The 19,376-nt window shown below is 40.3% G+C and overlaps 1 protein-coding gene across 1 annotated transcript in view; it reads left to right on the forward strand.

Moving 5' to 3' along the window:
* Nucleotides 1-19,376, forward strand: part of SPATA18 (spermatogenesis associated 18) — a 58,666-nt gene that overhangs the window by 31,182 nt on the left and 8,108 nt on the right. The window contains exons 8-12 of the mRNA XM_068974948.1: nucleotides 1,085-1,243; nucleotides 3,432-3,607; nucleotides 7,241-7,364; nucleotides 11,486-11,569; nucleotides 13,836-13,881. Coding sequence (XP_068831049.1) covers nucleotides 1,085-1,243; nucleotides 3,432-3,607; nucleotides 7,241-7,364; nucleotides 11,486-11,569; nucleotides 13,836-13,881 — 589 coding nt within the window. The remainder of the gene's footprint in view (nucleotides 1-1,084; nucleotides 1,244-3,431; nucleotides 3,608-7,240; nucleotides 7,365-11,485; nucleotides 11,570-13,835; nucleotides 13,882-19,376) is intronic.

Here is a 19,376-nt window from a genome sequence, read left to right on the forward strand (position 1 = left end):
TAAACAAGAACAAACATTTGATTGGTTATCTTCCATTCTTAGAAAAATCAAAAGGCTCTGAATATGTTAACTCTTGTTTATTTAATGAAGAGCAGTTACTGAAATTGCTAATATAACAGCTGTTTGAATATGGAAAATTAAGGAGTGCTTATATAATCTTCAGTTCTATGGGTACCATATTGAGATACTAAGAGCCTGTTATGAGAACAATTAAATATTACAAAACAAAATATTGATGTAAGAGAAGAATTATCAGAATCTTCTGAATTTTATCCTATGTTTATTATATATTAGGAGTCAGCAAACTATGACCCCTGGGCCATATCTGGTTCTGGCCTGTAATACCACCCAGGAGCTATTGTACAAGAATACTCTAACATTTTAAAGGACTGTTTAAAAAAAAATAGTGACAAAAACATTTGGACTCACAAAGCCTAAAATGCCTACCATCTGGCTTCTTACAGAAAAAAGTTTGCCAACCCCTGGGTTATATAGTTAAAAATCACGTACTGATTTGTTAAAGTTCTGTAATTGTAGAGGCCATATCTTTCATGCATAATTGAGGTTTTCCTATGCCTGCTACATAACAGATATTAAATAAATATTTTTTGAATTAATATCTGCCAGGAAACATGCCAGATGCTCAATATGTATCTATGTATGACATGACCACTAGGTTGATAATTTTCTCTTATTTCTTGACAAGTAATATGATCATGCTGTGGGGACAAAGCATCAACTGGCATACTTCAAGTATTTATGTAACCACAGGGGATTTTATTTGCTTGAATGCCTGCCTTGTCCTGCTTCTTGAAATCAGGGTTATCAGAACAATGGTCAACTGTCCTGAAATTAGTGAATATAGGTAATCTAATAGATGATGGATAGAACCTGTATTTATACACTTTCCAAAATTTAGTTGTGTATTTTCCCCCAGATTAAAAATAGTTTTGACTGCTGGATTTAGTTTTCAGAAGTCCAATATGATGCTGAATTTTCTGGGGGTATTCTTTCCTTGTTCCTTGCTTTGGACCTCTTTACTCCTCTCCTCCCACCAAATACATTGGCTGTATTTTATGTGCAGGAGGCGTTCCATGTGGCCAAAATGGCATTCAGACACTTCAAGATCCGTGTGAGGAAATCACTGACACCATCTTGTGCAGGGTCAAATGACTTTGAGGATGCTGTCTCAGATTATATCATCTGTCATCTTGATCTATATGATTCCCAAAGCAGTGTTAATGTAAGTGTTGGGTCTATTTTTGGGACTGGTTTGCTACAGCTGCTGCATTGAATACCAATAACTCAGAAATCCATCCAGTGCCTACTATCACTTCTGATAGCTTATGGTGAATAATGTCCGATTTGTGATCTCTGAAGAAGATTTAACTTCAGGACCAGGGACCAGGCTTGATCACTCAAGAACTTTTGTGTAGCAGAGTTTTATTAAAGTATGAGAATGGACAGAGAAAGCTTCTGACATAGACGTCAGAGGAGGATGGAGAGTGACCTCCTCCCTAGTCTTAGAGAGGCCCTATATACTTTTATCAGACCCACTCCCACAATATACATCTTAAATTGGGTTTTCCAGTTGTTGTGTATGGATGTGAGAGTTGGACTATAAAGAAAGCTGAGCGCCGAAGAACTGATGCTTTTGAACTGTGGTGTTGGAGAAGAAAGACTCTTGAGAGTCCCTTGGACTGCAGAGACCAACCAGTCCATCCTACAGGAAATCAGTCCTGAATATTCATTGGAAGGACTAATTCTGAAGCTGAAACTCCAATACTTTGGCCACCTGATGAGAAAAACTGACTCATTTGAAAAGACCCTGATGCTGGGAAAGATTGAGGGCAGGAGAAGAAGGGGATGACAGAGGATGAGATGGTTGGATGGCATCACTGACTCCATGGACATGAGTTTGAGTTGTTGATGGACAGGGAAGCCTGGCGTGCTGCAGTCCATTGAGTTGTAAGGAGTCGGACACGACTGAGAGATTGAACTGAACTGAACTGAACCAGACCCACTCCCACAGTATACAAGTTTTAAGATAACAAGATTAGTTAGAAGGTTCTTGCTAAGGAGAAACATATCCTTGAGCAAGATACATTGTTATATTGACTAAGACAAAGCAATGTAGAAAAAAATGTTTGTCCTTTTCTCCTCCTTGAGAGCCTCGGAACCTTTGTTCCTTCCTCGGGAGCCCCAGACTTTTTATCAACCTGCCTAGAGATTGACTCTCTCACTTCTACATAATGAAAGAGCAGCAATGAGCAGCATCCAATGTACTTTATAGAACCAGTCATTATTGGCTGTTTCTTTCTCAGACATTTTATGGGGAAACTATTTTGAGCTTTGTAGTTCTATTCTTCAGACAAGCCCTTAAGGTTGGTAGACAGAATGTCATAGTACTTAAGAACAATGATTTGGGGAAAGATAGTTATGGATTTGCATCTTGGCTCTGCCACTTACTAGCTGTGTGACCTTGCACATTTAGTTAACTTTTCTGTACTTAGATTTTCTAATCCTTAAATGGGGACAACAATGGTCATGACCCCACAGACTTTGAGAGGATTAAATGAAAGGAAGCAGGTAACTTTCTTAGCGAAAAAAAAAACTCTCAGTAAGAGCAAGATTGTAAGTGTTGGGCTTCCCAGGTGGCTCAGCGGCAGACTCTGCCTGCCAATGCGGGAGTTGTGGGTTTTATCCCTGGGTCAGGAAGTTCCCCTGGAGGAGGAAATGGGAACCCACTCCAGTATTCTCGCCTGAAAAATCCCATGGCAGGCCACAGTCCATGGGTCTCAAAGAGTCAGACGTGACTGAGTGACTGAGCCTGAATGATTATAATTGGTATTATTATAGATTATGAACAAGGGGCTTCCCTGGTGGCTCAGAGGTTAAAGCATCTGACTCCAATACAGGAGACCCGGGTTCGATCCCTGGGTCGGGAAGATCCCCTGGAGAAGGAAATGGCAACCCACTCCAGTATTCTTGCCTGGAGAATCTCATGGACAGAGGAGCCTGGTAGGCTACAGTCCACGGGGTCGCAAAGAGTCAGACACGACTGAGCCTGAATGATTATAATTGGTATTATTATAGATTATGAACAAGGCAGAGTTTTGTGCTGGTAGTCATATCACTTGCCCAGAACAGAAAAATAATAGGAAATAATAAACAAAAGCTATTAAGGGTTTTTACTTTAGTTTTCTGGGAAGACTTCCTTGGCCTTTAGTGTGCCATTTGTCCTCTGTCATCTCTCCTCCTCCTCTGTTAAGGAGTCTTCCTCTTTTCAGCATGTGCACTCCTTTTCTAGTTTCCCTTATTTTCACTCATGTGCCCCTTTCCCACCTCCCGTCACTCATAACGCCCTTAGGGACTGTCAGTGCATCGTTCACAGGCTGGTAACAAGATGATGCCACCTTTTTGTTTTTCAGGATGTGATCCGAGCCATGAACGTCAATCCCAAGATTTCATTCCCTCCTGAAGTTGACTTTTGCCTCCTCAGTAACTTCATCCAGGAGATATGTTGCATTGCCTTTGCAATGCAGACTTTAGAACCACCCCTAGATATTGCATTTGGGGCCGATGGAGAAATTTTTAATGATTGCAAGTAAGAGACATAGAAGCAGAAGCTAACGGATTCTTTATAAATAAATGACATTGTCTTTATTTCCTGGGAACAATTTAGCGAAAAGAACTCTGGGTGGGGAAATCAACAGACATTGCCTGATTTCCAAGCCCTGCTATATACTTCTCTGTACTACAGAGTGGGCCCCTCTCCTGGGGTCATTTTCCTTCTCGGTCAAATGTGACTCAGAGGAGACCTTATGATTTCCATTGAGTATATTGGTTTTGGGGAGAACTAAGGACTGGACTCTGGAACACTTTAAAAGAAAAGTGCTATATAAATACAAACATGAATTACTTTTTATTGTCTAAAAATTTTTGTTGAGGGTATAATTGACATTTAATGTTATATTAGTTTCATGTCTACAACATGATTCTATATTTGTATATGTTGTCAAATGATTACCATGAAAAGTCTACTTAACATCTGTCACCATACATAGTTACAAAAGTTTGTTTAAGATCTATTCTCTAAGCAACTTTCAAATTTGCAGTACAGTATGATTAACTATATTGTTAACAATTATACATCTGCATGACTTATCTTGTAACTGAAAGTTTGTACCTTTTGACCTCTCTAACCCATTTTGTACACCCCCCCACCTCTGACAACCACTAATCTGTTCTTTGTATCTGTGAGCTTGGTTTTTGTTTGTTTGTTTTAGATTCCACATATAAGTAAGATTGCATGATATTTGTCTTTCTCTGTCTGACTTATTTCATAATGCCTTCTAGGTCCATCCATGTTGTCTCAATTGGCAAGATTTCATTCTTTTTTTTATAGCTAAATAGTATACATACCATTGTATATATACTGCAACTTCTTTAACCATTAATCCATCAATGAACACTTAAGTGTCCATCTTGGCTATTGTAAATAATGCTGCAGTGAACATGGGGATGCATATATCTTTTCAAGTTAGAGTTTAGTTTTCTTTGGATAAATATCTAGAAGTGGAATTCCTGGATCATATGGTAATTGTTTTTAATTTTTTGAGAAACCTCCATCCAGTTTTTTGTAATGGCTATACCAATTTACATTCCCATCAATAGGGCACAAGGGTTCCCTTTTTTTCCACATCCTTGCCAGCACTTCTTATCTTTTTGATAACAACTCTTCTAACAGATGTGAGGTGATAGCTCATTGTGATTTTGATTTCTCTGTGATTAATGGTGTTGAACATCTTCCCATATATCTGTTGGCCATCTGTATGTCTTCTTCAGAAAAATGTCCATTCAGATCCTCTGCCTAACTAACTGCTGAGAGTATTCACCCATTTCAATCTATGGAATCTGCTCATTTCACAGACTTCTGGTAGGCCTGCTGCTTACATACATACCTGCTGTAACATGCTGTCTCTTGGGGCACTGTGGCCTGTTCTCCTGGATGACTGTGAGCTCAAATTGGAGTTCCTAATAATGACTGAATTTATTTGGTTGTACCCTAGGGTTTTACAGAACAAGACTAAACCTTTTCTTGTTTATTTCTTTTTATTCTTACCTTGATAGCCTTTCACACATTTGAAATCAATTACTCGTCCTTCTCCAGCCTCATGGTTTTAGATTTTTTTCATTTGAAGGGATTTTTGAGACCTCACATTTAGACTGGTTCTCTTGGTCTGTGCTCCATACTTGTCAATACTTGTCTGAGTATTCTTTAAAAAAAAAAGTGTCCACACTTACATATATACAATGGAATATTGCTCAGTCATAAAAAGGAACACAGTTGAGTCAGTTCTAAAGAGGTGGATGAATCTAGAGCCTGTTATACAGTGAAGTAAGTCAGAAAAAGAAAAGCAAATACCATACACTAATGCGTATATGGAATCTAGAAAGGTGGCGCTGATGAAACTATTTGCAGGGCAGCAGTGGAGATGCAGACACAAAGGACAGACTTACGGACAAGAGCGGAGGGAGGGAGGAAGGAGCGGATGAGATAGATGGAGAGAGTAGCATGGAAGCATATACACTACCATATGGAAAATAGAGAGCCAGTGGAAATTTGCCGTATGACTCAAGGAAAATGAGGCTCAAACTGGGGCTCTATAACAACCTAGAGGGGTGGGAAAGGGTGGGAGGTAGGAGGGAGACTCAAGAGGGAGGGGACATATGTACACCCATGGCTAATTCATGTTGATGGCAGAAATTAAACCAATATAGTAAAGCAATTATCCTTCAATTAAAAGTAAATGCAAATTTTAAAAAGTGTCCACATTGAATGTAAACCCCAAGTTTGAACTGATCAGACTAGAGGGGCTAACGACATTTTTATCCTCTATTAAGTCCTCTAATTTATAGTAGCTTTTCTTTTCTTTTTTTCCAGCCATAGAACACTGTTGGCTCATTTTGAGTTCAACTAAAACCTGATTTTTTTTTTTTTACTTTTACTGTGATTGAGCCAATCATCTGTGCAGTTACATGCCTTTTATTTGTTAAAAATTTATTTATTTTTAATTGGAGGATAATTGCTTTACAATATTGTGTTGGTTTCTGCCATACATCAACATGAATCAGTCATAGGTATACATATGTCCCCTCCCCTCCTGAACCCAGTTACATGCTTTTTAGACTCAACTGCAGGACCTCATATGTGTCCACATTATGTTGTTATCTTAGTAGATTTAGCTTATTATAGTTCCAGCCTCTTGAACTGTTTTTTTTGATACAGTCATCTGTTTCTTTTTCCCTACCCACTCCCCACCTTTGAACATTTTTCCTGTATTTCAAGGGAGTCATTGATGAACATATTGACTTACCCCAGGATTGAAAGAGAGAGAGAGAGCGAGAGAGCGAGCCCTGGGCACCTTCATTCTCGTTGACTCATTAACTACCCATTTTGGATATGATTATTGAACCAGTGTCTAATCCACCTACTTAAGTTAATCATCCACCTATATTTTTCTTGTTTTGTCCACAAAGATAACACGAGAAATCTTGTAGGTGGCATATGGGACTTCAGACACTCTCCATTTCTAGCATTTCCCTGAATTACAATTCTTGTAATCCTGAGAAGGAACAAGATTAGTCTGACATGACTTGAGCTTTTTGTTGTTGTTGTTGTTATTGTCAATTTTTAAAAATTGAAATACAGTTGATTTGCAGTGTTGTTTTAGGGTTGCTCCATTGTTCAATGGATAGCACATTGGACTTCCACAAGGTTGTATTAATTTTTGCTGTACAGCACAGTGATTCAGTTATACATATATATATACATTTTAAAAAAATATTCTTTTCCAGATGGTTTATCATAGGGTGTTGAATATAGTTCCTTGTGCTATACAGTAGGACACCTTGTTTATCCATCTAAATACACGAGTTTGCATCTGCTAACAGCAGCCTCCCAGTCCACCCCTCCCCCAACCTCCTCCCTCTTGGCAACCCCAGTCTGTTCTCTATGATATGATATTTTCTTGGTGAGCTCATGTTGGGTCCTTATTATAACTGGTTCCAATTCTAGGAGCCCACAACTGTCTCTTTAATAATAGAATCAGGATCTATATTTATCCAGGTTTGAGCAGAATAAAAGATGAAAATTTTACACTGATGATCCACCCCTCCCGTTAGGTTACGTAACTGCTTAACCTCTCTTTCTTGTTCTTCTATGTCTTCATAACAGGTACCGTCGAAGCTATGACTCTGACTTCACGGCTCCCTTGGTCTTCTATCATGTGTGGCCTGCTCTTATGGAGAATGACTGTGTCATCATGAAAGGAGAAGCTGTCACCAGGAGAGGGGCTTTTGTACGGTGGCCTTGTATAGTGACAGTTCATCCCAAGTGTTTGATTCACAAGTTCGAGAACATTTATAAACCCAAAGATTGTGTAAAAGAAGTTCATAAGGGTTGTTTGATAAGATTTCATACAAAGGAGAGGAATGGGACTGGTTGTGAAAAAACAGATTCTTTTCTTTAACTCATGAGTCTTCAGAATTTCCTGGCAGTCATTTCTTTGTCTATTGCTTTATTTGTAAGATGGAGGTGGTTTAGTTGCTAAGTTGTGTCTGACTCTTTACCACCCCATGGCCCAGCAGGCTCCTCTGGGACATCCCAGGCAAGAATACTGGAGTGGTTGCCATTTCCTCCTCCAGGGGATCTTCCCGACCCAGGGATTGAACCCACGTTTCCTGCCTTGGCAAGTCATTCTTTACCACTGAGCCACCTGGGAAGCCTCTTTATAATATAGAATTGGTCCTAGTTGCCTTCTTCATCTTATAAATACTATGCTATTATAAAGGCAAAGCCTTCGAGCTCACCTGTTGGAGGCTTTCTATAATTCTAAGCGTTTAAAAGTGATTGATTAACTTTCAGAACACGGTCAAATTTTTATTGATAGCTCTCTGTTTGGAACTATGTCCTGTTTGGAATGTATCCTGTTTTTCTCTCCTTCGTATGATGTGTAAGGAGGGGAGGGATGGAGAAAAAGAGGGCAAAGGAGGTGGGGAGAGAGTAGTCAATCAGTTTCCTATACACATCAGTTGTAGAATGCTTTGGACATGTCAAATAATTGGAAAGCCTTCAAAGTGGAATCTTAGATATGCAAGTGTGTGAACATGTGTGTGTTAAGGTGGGGATTGGGTGTTGGAACTGGTTGCGGTGGATGCTTGGATATTCTGCACGTTTCCCATTATGGAGTTTTACCCTGCCCTTCCTAGAAGGAGGTAAGTGAATTCTGGAGAGAAGCTCCTGGGTCCAGAGCAAAGCCACCATCTGAGTGGTCTCAGTTCCTGTTCTCTTTGACTTGGAGAAGACAGGAAGTGTTTCATGGTAGCTTTTCACATGCAGAGTGTGAGAAGCATAGTATATTTTAAAAGAACTTAAGGGTTTTTGCAGCTTAAACATCTCGTTAGAACAAATAGTATCTCAGTGAACTCTTCTGTGCTATGAAAGCTGAGGCTGTAGAAGTTGGTTGTATTGACTTGAGAACTGCACATGCTCACATAAAGTGAGCTCGTAAAGCGTGTTTTGCCCTTTAAACAATCACTCTCTGTTAAGAAACTCTTAATGTAGACTGTCTGCAGTATAGTTTGGAAGGGGAGGAAAGGAAATAGCCACTATTTCTATGTTCTACATCAAATAGCAATTGCCTCTTAACTTCCTTTGTCTCTCTCCTTAAGCGCACCATCAGTATTTACCCAAGTTGAAACTCCCAAACTTAAAGAAAATACCCTAAAATCAAAAGCAGAAAAGGAAAGGGTTGAATGAAAGGGTCTGATAAGAAGACTTTGGCTAGTAAAATCTCATTATAGGAAATAGAGTTTTCTTTTCTGAGCCTTGATTTATTTAGTTAGAGAATAGAAGGTCCACAGTGGTGATTCACTCATGCACTCATTCATTAATTCATTTTATTTGGTAGTTATTTATGACCCAAGCACTCTGTGGAGTGCCCACATGGAGCTTTCATTCTCCATCACTTGGAAACTTGAACGTAATTTCTAACAGCTTCTGCATCAAAACAAAGTTCTGTTGCCGGGAGGGGGACCCCTTCCAGGGCCTGAAACTGGGCTCTTGTCTAACACTCAGAAATGAATTGTCCGAGGAGACCCGTGTGTTGACAAAGCAAGAGATTTTATTGGGAAAGGGCACCCGGGTGGAGAGCAGTAGGGTAAGGGAACCCAGGAGAACAGCTCTGCCCCGTGGCTCACAGTCTCAGGTTTTATGGTGATAGGATTAGTTTACGGGTCGTCTTTAGCCAATCATTCTGACTCAGAGTCCTTCCTGGTGGTGCAAGCCTTGTTCAGCCAAGATGGATGCCAGAGAGAAGGATTCTGGGAGGTGGTTGGACATGTGGTGTCTCCTTTTGACCTTTCCTGAACTCTTCCATTTGGTGGTGGCTTATTAGTTTCATGTTCCTTACGAGGACATCCTATCATAAAACAACTCATGCAAATGGTTACTATGGTGCCTGGCCAGGGTGGGTGGTTTCATTCAGTGTGCTTCCCCTAACAGCTCTCCCCTGAGAGACTTCATACTCAAGGTACTTCTTGGGAATTGGGGCAGAGGTCTCTTTCTTCTGTAACTTATTCCTGCTGTGCATGGGCGTAGGCCTGCCTAGCAGAGCAGAAGTCTCTCTCCACCTGATCTAAGTCAAGGTATTATTTGCTTAAAACCAGCATTCACCCTTGTAATAACAGCAATTTAGTTCGAAACTGTTGGCTCCTCTCAGAGATGAAATAGACAGGGGCCAAACAGGAGACCTAACAGGATGGTCATTACTGGTCCCCAGAAACATTTGGGGTGAGGATTGCAGGGTTTGTGACTTTTTTTTGACTGGTTGATGTGCTTGTTGCTCTTATTGAGCCTGAGTAATAGAAGAAAACTCAAATTTATGGTGAGAGTCAGAGCAGGCATTCTTAATTGGCCCAGTGAGGGGATCCCATCTAGTAATATCACAGTGACCCGAATATGACTATAATTTTTTTTAAGTAAATTTTCTCAGGGCCAACCAGTTAGAGCCTTGTAGTAGAGAAACTTACCAAGGTAACCCAGAACTAAACACAGGTAATTGGCCACAAACCCAACAATTGGATTGATTTATAAAACTAGCATAGGATCAGGCCTATAATAGAAAAGCATTTGATTTATATGCAAAGGTCTAGGAAGTCAGGAAAACTTTATAAATGATCATAAGAATCCAGTCCAGCATCTTGGGCAAACTGTCTACCTCTGATGTCGTCGTGTAGTTTCTCCTCTGTTTGAGCATCATTTTAAGGTGCAAACTGGAGCCCTGACCCAGGTGGAGGATGGTAACTTCAGACTAAACACAAGATTCCTGAAGCATAGCTCTGTTGCCTCACCACCAACCAATCAAAAAAAAAAGTCACAAACCCTGCAATCCTCACCCTAAATGTTTCTGGGGACCAGTGATAACCATCCTGTTAGGTCTCCTGTTTGGCCCCTGTCTATTTCATCTCTGAGAGGAGCCAACAGTTTTGACCTAAATTGCTGTTATTACAAGGGTGAATGCTGGTTTTAGGCAAATAATATCTTGACTTAGATCAGGTAGAGAGAGACTTCTGGTTTGCTAGGCAGGCCTATGCCCATGCACAGCAGGAAGAAGTTACAGAAGAAAGACCTCTGCCCCAATTCCCAAGGAGTACCTTGAGTATGAAGTCTCTCAGGGGAGAGTTGTTAGGGGAAGCACACTGAATGAAACCACCCACCCTGGCCAGGCACCATAGTAACCATTTGCATGAGTTGTTTTATGATAGGATGTCCTCGTAAGGAACATGAAACTAATAAGCCACCAGCAAATGGAAGAGTTCGGGAAAGGTCAAAAGGAGACACCACATGTCCAACCACTTCCCAGAATCCTTCTCTCTGGCATCCATCTTGGCTGAACAAGGCTTGCACCACCAGGAAGGACTCTGAGTCAGAATGATTGGCTAAAGACAACCTGTAAACTAATCCTATCACCATAAAACCCGAGACTGTGAGCCACGTGGTAGAGCTGTTCTCCTGGGTTCCCTTACCCTACTGCTCTCCACCCGGGTGCCCTTTCCCAATAAAATCTCTTGCTTTGTCAACACACGGGTCTCCTCAGACAGTTCATTTCTGAGTGTTAGACAAGAGCCCAGTTTCAGGCCCTGGAAGGTGTCCCCCTTCCTGCAACAGTCCCATTAGCACCAAGAATTTGAATATCCCAAAGTTCATTGTAAGGAGATTTTATTGAGAAATATGCTAGAATTACTGTCAAATATTGCACAGCTATAATAAATTAGTATACCTCATGCTGATGACCAGTAACAGGCAAGTGTAATCATGTCAGAAAATTTCTTGTTCATTCTATGGGATATAAGTATTGTTTTAAGCCACATGGGCTCTTACAAACCATTGACTATTTTTCTCTTTCTTTTTTTTTTCCAGTGGAATTCAGTGCGATCTGTAAGTCGATGTCGAAGCAGGAGTTTAAGCCCCATCTGCCCTCGTACCCTTATTGGTTTAGGCATGGTACGTATCTGTCTCATTGTTTTTACACAAAATCATCTTATGTATTTTTTCATCCACAGTTACCTATACCAAAGGTGATGGTAAGTCTGGAGGTAGAAAGAGAACCTGCTGTAGTCACCTTAGATTAATTTCTATCTGACCTTGGGCTAAGGAATTTATCATTCTAGACAGAAGGAAATAGAGGTAGTTTTTTTTTCTTTATTAGGTATTTCATTGCTTTATTTTTATCTTTAATGGGATATTAGTTATTAATTAGTTTTCTGAACAGAGAATGGGACATCTTAGTCAACTGATCTCTGTACACACCGGTCCCTGGTTCCTCTAGAACTTCTTGTATGAGCATGAGCTTGGAGAAGTTGCTCAAATGATCTGGATTTCAATACTGTATAAAGGGCACTGCAGGTATTGATTTTCCTCCAAATTTCAAAGTAGGAAGAATTAAGATTAGCCTCTGCATATTTGTTCTTAGGATTACTAATAAGTCTGTCAAAGAAACAAAAAAAAGCAAAACACCTCTGAAGACTGTGGCGATAACATCCCTAAAACCTGACATTATTATGAATCACCAGTGTTCATTCATTCAATCATAATATTTAGTTAATGCCTTTTGAATACGTGTTTGGACCAAGACATGTGGTTACCAGATAGGCTAACAATTTGCTTTTCCTTCAAATAAAAATTCTTTAAATATTTGTTCAACCTAGTTTTGGGGAGAGTGGTGAAGAAGGAGGATCGCATTTGTCAAGGCTCCATTTCTCTGAAATTATCTCTAGTGATGCAACTCTAGCGCTACACTTCTAAACCTCTCTCAGCAAAACATTATGTTTAATAAAGTTCCTATCAAACATTTCTTCTGTACCGTGTGGATGCTAGACTAGGAGGAGAGGGGCAACACACAAATGATTAAAGTATGTTCTCTTTCCTGAATGGGTTTCAATATAGGAAGATCAGTATGATTTAAACAAAGTAACTGAATGTGGTGTATGATAGAGTCCATAAAAGAGGCACCATGTACTAAAGCTGTTAGAGGAGGCAGTGATTCCCTCTGGATTTGGTTCATGGGGGAGGTGGTATGTGATTTTACCAAGTTTTTATGGGTTGGGGAAGACTAACCATAGGAACAAAATGGCCTGGGAATGCAAAGGCATGTGTCAGACATGGTTCTTTTGCGCTTGCAGATTTTAATATAACTTAATTGTTCTTATTGCCAAATAAGTATTCACCATAGGTAAAAGCTAAAGGATTGTACACTTAATGGGCTGATAAAGAGACATCTTATGAGATTTATACAGGAAGAATAAAAATTCTCCTTTTCCTAAGAGGAAGTGTTATATCAGAAGCAAGAACAATATTAGCCACTTGTCATTACAGCCACGACACATGTTAACTCTGGACACTCACTGGAAGATTTATGAATGGGCAGCGTCCCTCTGTGATAAGTACCTACACATGTTTGAGCCCCTCCTCTCTCTTTCTTTTGTCCCCTGGGTAAACAAACTTAAAACTTTTGATAAGAATAAAATGCATTCTCAAAGGTGGAACTATTGCCAAAATTCTGTCCCTTTCTACCATCATCTTCTTATAACAAGACTGGTACAAATATTTTTGGTTAATCTGGTTGACTTGTTTGAGATTTCATAGGCAGAACAGCCTCTATCTTTGCTAGTGTCTATTTAAAGTGAAAGCTCAGAGTAAGAATGATGCCTGCAGTCAATTATTTCTGAGCCATGTCAGGCTTGTAGGTAACCGGGATAGTTGGCTTTTGCTCAGTGAAAGCAAAGATGAGATTTGACATGTAGGTCTTTTCTGGCTTCCCAGGGACTCCCTTTAATAGGCAGCATTTTGGACACGTGAGATAATTCATATAAAGGATGTGCCAGAGAGTATTTGATAATTTTAGCCTTAATTAATCTTCATAATTATAATAATATCTTCTGGAAGTCATGGAATTCAGTATGGCCAGTGAGCATCCAACCTCAAAAAATGTTTAGCAACTGTTAACAACCACCACCACAAAAGCCAACAAAACCCAGGCCACTGAGCCCAGCTTTTAATTAATAATAAATAATTTAAGCTAAGTTGAGTATACATGCACTTTGGGAAGTATAAGAGGACTCATAGGGCAAAAACTTCAGGGCAAAGCCACCATTGCTCTAAACTGCTTCAGAGCAACTGTTTAGCTGGATTTAGGGAAAAAACATCAAAAAGATTCATTGTTTGAGCTTCATCTACTGTGTAATTTGCATTACACTTTTATGTTTTCCAGATATCTCGAAGCCGGAGTCCTTCTCCAATAAGATGTGGATTGCCAAGTAAGTGGGATTGTCTAGGTGGAGCAAGGTTTCCGTTTTTTAATGCTTCTCTCAGTACTCAGCATGGAGTAGCAATATGAATGTTTTGCTTCCTGGAAAATGGCAGGCTACAGTCCATAAGGTCCATAGGGCAACAAAGAGTTGGACACGACTAAGCGACTAACATTTTCACTTTCAAACTTGGATTAACCACCCATCTTTTGTTTCAGTTCAGTTCAGTTCAGTCGCTCAGTCATGTCTGACTCTTTGTGACCCCATGAACTGCAGCACACCAGGCCTCCCTGTCTATCACCAACTTCCGGAGTTCACCCAAACTCATGTCCATCGAGTCGGTGATACCATCCAGCCATCTCATCGTCCGTCGTTCCCTTCTCCTCCTGCCCCCAATCCCTCCCAGCATCAGAGTCTTTTCCAATGAGTCAACTCTTCACATGAGGTGGCCAAAGTACTGGAGTTTCAGCTTCAGCATCGTTCCTTCCAAAGAACACCCAGGACTGATCTCCTTTAGAATGGACTGGTTGGATCTCCTTGCAGTCCAAGGGACTCTCAAGAGTCTTCTCCAACACCACACTTCAAAAACATCAATTCTTCGCCGCTCAGCTTTCTTCACAGTCCAACTCTCACATCTATACCTGACCACTGGAAAAACCAAAGCCTTGACTAGACAGAGCTTTGTTGGCAAAGTAATGCCTCTGCTTTTGAATATGCTATCTAGGTTGCTCATAACTTTCCTTCCAAGGAGTAAGCATCTTTTAATTTCATGGCTGCAATCACCATCTGCAGTGATTTTGGAGCCCCCCAAAATAAAGTCTGACACTATTTCCACTGTTTCCCCATCTATTTCCCATGAAGTGATGGGATCGGATGCCATGATCTTCATTTTCTGAATGTTGAGCTTTAAGCCAACTTTTTCACTCTCCTCTTTCACTTTCATCAAGAGGCTTTTTAGTTCTTCTTCACTTTCTGCCATAAGGGTGGTGTCATCTGCATATCTGAGGTTATTGATATTTCTCCTGGCAATCTTGATTCCAGCTTGTGCTTCTTCCAGCCCAGCATTTCTCATGATGTACTCTGCATATAAGTTAAATAAGCAGGATGACAATCTTTTGTTTAGGTCTTTTCAAAAGAAAGTCTAAAAAAGCAACCATAGTAATGAGCCCTTCATTTTTCTCCCTAGGGTTTTAAAACCACCAGCCATGTTCCTCTGCCCAGGACACCTACAATGGCCAGCTTACCCAGCGCTTCCACCTGCCTGCTGTGTTGCTTCAGACCTCACTTAAGCTAATGTGACAAGGCAATTCTGTGTATCACTTCACACAGAGAGTTAAATGTTTTGGCTTAGCGCATTTGTAACTGCAGATATATTGCATTTTATTTTATTTTTATAGATACAGATTCCATTAATTTGATAAAAACTATTGCCTAGGTGTTTAGGATCATATTCATTTGAAGCTAAGTCCATTATACAGGTTCAGGATTCTCAACCTGAAACAGAGGGCTCTTTTATAACAACTAAAGTGAAAAACTTTTACTGTGCTATGTCCAAAAGACAAGAAGATCATTTCAATTTGCAGACTGATCATAAATATTATAATTGCTGGGTTTAGATTTAGCTGGAAAACAATCTGGGGTGTTTTTATTTTCTTTGGGGACTTGGAAGACAGCCCCAGTCTCAAGCTGGGGAACTTATAGCATAAGAGGGACTTCAGGCTACATGTACATGATGATGATTTAGGAAAATAGAGTTCATTGGTTGGTTTCTATTTTCCTGCTGTGAAGTGCCCAGTTTGGTTTAGTTGAGCACTGTTGATTGAAGCTACCTACTTGAGAGAGTTCTCTTGCTTCATAAATGTGGAGTGGTGATTTGGGTAGAAGCTAACTTGGTGACTATATGTTAGGTACCTTGTGCTTATCTCCTGGGAATGTTTCAGAATGAAGTTTTAATGTACATGTTAAATATAAAAGCTACCTGACATCTTGACATCTTTTACCTATTCTACTTAGTTGGTGATAAACTCAGATCTCCTAAGAACTCCATCTGACACTGATGGTGGGAATGCAGACTGATGTAGTTACTATGGAGATCAGTATGGAGGTTCCTTAAGAAAGTAAAAATAGAGCTACCGATATAACCCAGCAATCCCACTCTTAGGCATATACCCAGAGAAAAACATGAATTTGAAAGGATACATGCACCCCAGTGTTCATAGCAGCACTACTTACAACAGCCAAGACATGGAAGCAACCTTAGTATACATCAACAGATGAATGGATAAAGAAGATTGGTACATATATTCAATGGAATACTACTCAGCCATTAAACGAATGAACTAATGCCATTTGTAGCAACATGGGTGGACCTGGAGATTACCATGCTAAGTGAAGTAAGTCAGACAGAAAGATAAATATTGTATGATATTGCTTACACATGGAACCTAAAAAATTATACAAATGAACTTATTTACAAAACAGAAACAGACTCACCAGACTTACAGAGCAGATTTATGGTTACACTAGGAGAAGGGTGGGGAGGGGAAGGGATAGATTAGGAGTTTGGGATTGACTTGTACACACTGCTGTATTTTAAATGAAATGTGTTTCCATGAAAAAAAAAAAAAGGGACATGCCTGGAATGCAGAAGAGTTCTCATTGAATAGCTGATCAATAAATGATATTTAGCTATGCTAAATAATTAAAAGATAAAATAGCACTATTGCTTTTGATTTTTGCTTTGTGAAAAATTCAATTTAGGAAAAAAAATAGAAAAATGTACTAAAGAAGAAAATTTTTTTTTAATCTTAAAAATAAAAAAAGATCTCCCTCTGACTGAAACTCTGAAACTCAAGCCTAAAAGCTAAGGGAACCATTTGTAGATTTTAAATAGCATGTCTGTCCCTTGATTTCTTCACTGTGGAGTACTGTTGAAAAAGTTCAAGCTCTTGATGGAATAAGTAGTGTTGTTTTTGCTTTTTTTGTGTCCATTTTAATGCCGTCTTTAAAGGCAAGCTTCACAAATGACAACTTTTGTCGTGGGCCTTTTAGAGAGAAGCTCCGAACTGGCCACAGCTCAGTTTGCATAAGTTCAGCACCAGAACCAGCAGCTGGGGCTGTTTAGGTGAAAACAAATAAAAACAAAACAAAACCCCCTCAGGTAACAAAAAGGAAAAACTTCTCTAAAGCCTCTGTCTCTTGTGCTGGGACACAGGCAAGGGGGAGACCTCTCTAGCCTCCACCCCTTGGTCTCAGTTCAGTTCAGTTCAGTCGCTCAGTCATGTCTGATTCTTTGCGACCCCATGAATTGCAGCACGCCAGGCCTCCCTGTCCATCACCAACTCCCAGAGTTCACTCAAACTCACGTCCATCGAGTCAGTGATGCCATCCAGCCATCTCATCCTCGGTCGTCCCCTTTTCCTCCTGTCCTCAATCCCTCCCAGCATCAGAGTCTTCCAATGAGTCAACTCTTCGCATGAGGTGGCCAAAGTACTGGACTTTCAGCTTCAGCATCATTCCTCCCAAAGAAATCCCAGGACTGATCTCCTTTAGAATGGACTCGTTGGATCTCCTTGCAGACCAAGGGACTCTTAGGAGTCTTCTCCAACACCACAGTTCAAAAGCATCAATTCTTTGGTGCTCAGCTTTCTTCACAGTCCAACTCTCTCATCCATACATGACTACTGGAAAAACCATAGCCTTGACTAGACAGACCCTTGGTATAATGGTCACCAATTTATTATGAAAGTGAAAGTGGAAGTGTTAGCCACTCAGTTGTGTCCGACTCTTTGTGACCCCATGGACTGTAGCTCACCAGGCTCCTCTGTCCATGGATTCTCCAGGCAAAAACACTGGAGTGGGTTGCCATGCCCTTCAGGGGATCTTCCCAACCCAGGGATCAAACCTGGGTCTCCCACATTGCCGGCAGATTCTTTACAGTCTGAGCCACCAACTTATTCTGAAGTGCAAGCTTAATTGTTCTCCCCTCTGCATTGGTGTAGGCATCATTTTGAGGCAGGGCCGAGTGCTGATAGAAGAGCTCAGTGTCCAGGCAGATCCAGTTTTGACTTGGTCCTCAGCTTGCTTGGTGGCCTGAAGCAAGTTACTGCACCTCTCTGAGCTTCAGTCTTACTGAAGAGTGAGGCAGGTGGATGGGATCGGTAGTTCTGTCAACCCTCCCAGACTCAGTGCCTCCTTTCATGATATGTATTCTGGCTATTCTGAAATGAAGTTCAAAATTAGTGTGATTATAGGCATATATGCTTTTAAACAGTGGATACAGTACTCAAACTGTAATATAAACAGAAAAAAAGGAAATTTTTAATAAAACAATGTATTTCAATAAATGTATTTTAATAAACAATGTCTTTTAATAAAAGAATATATTTCAACAAAAAGGCTTGGGTATAATGATCCTAGAAGATACAGTGAAGTCGTCAGACACTTGCACCTGTATGTAGAATTACCAGCTACAAATGCAGATCAGTGTGCATTGTATTGGTGACATCAGAAACACTGATGCCAGGGGTTTTCGGAAATGGTGAATGACTGTTGGTGAAGTTTTGAATAATAACTTACAGCAGTGCCTTGATCTGCATAGTAAATGCATGCCTGGAAAAGCTGGTGTATATTCAAACCATAAATCAATTACTTTGTGTTATGGGCTAAAAGGTCTTTTCTAAAATCTCACTAAGTAATGAGAATGCTTACATATCAGAATTTTGACTGAAATGTGGGAATGCACCTGGTTGGGAAAAATGCTGTGTGTACTCAGTTTATCTGCTCTGTATCCTGTCAGGCCACTTGCCATTTCCCAACTCTTTGATTTGAACTGTAACTGCTTGGGGCCTGGCAGTTAGTCTAGAATAATTTGTGGAAAGGGTCCAAAAACAGAAGGCGGCTGCCCTATAACTCATTTCCTCAAGGCATGCACCTTAACCTTGGTGACTTTGAAAAGCGATAAACTTTTATTGTAACCTGGGTAAATGTTAGTTATTGTATTATCAGTTTAACCTCTAATAATAAAATCAAGAAAAAAATTCTTCTGTACCTATAAGTTCTTTGCAATGATATGCTCTCCTTGCAGTTTCCCTTCATCTACCTCCTTTCTGTGAGGCCTGAACCATGGCTGCAAATGCCCTAAAAAGCTATCAACAGCACCTCTGCTCTGGGGTTGACTCTGTGATGCTGCAGCTCCCTGCTGTAGCTTAATTGCCAGCTTCAGTTTATTCACAATTCACTGTCTTCATATTCAAGACACACTTCCCGAGTAGTTCTATACTGTTTTTATAGTTTTCACGCATATGATTTCAGTTGCTCCCCACAAGGAATCCAGGTGTCAGTTCAGTTCAGTTCAGTTCAGTTCAGTCTCTCAGTGGTGTCTGTCTCTGCAACCCCATGGACTGCAGCACACCAGGCTTCCCTGTCCATCACCAACTCCCAGGGCTTACTTAAACTCATGTCCATTGAGTCAGTGATGCTATCCAACCATCTCATCCTGTTGA

The sequence above is a fragment of the Capricornis sumatraensis genome, chromosome 7 (assembly GCF_032405125.1).
Source record: "Capricornis sumatraensis isolate serow.1 chromosome 7, serow.2, whole genome shotgun sequence".
Classification (NCBI taxonomy): Eukaryota; Metazoa; Chordata; class Mammalia; order Artiodactyla; family Bovidae; genus Capricornis; species Capricornis sumatraensis.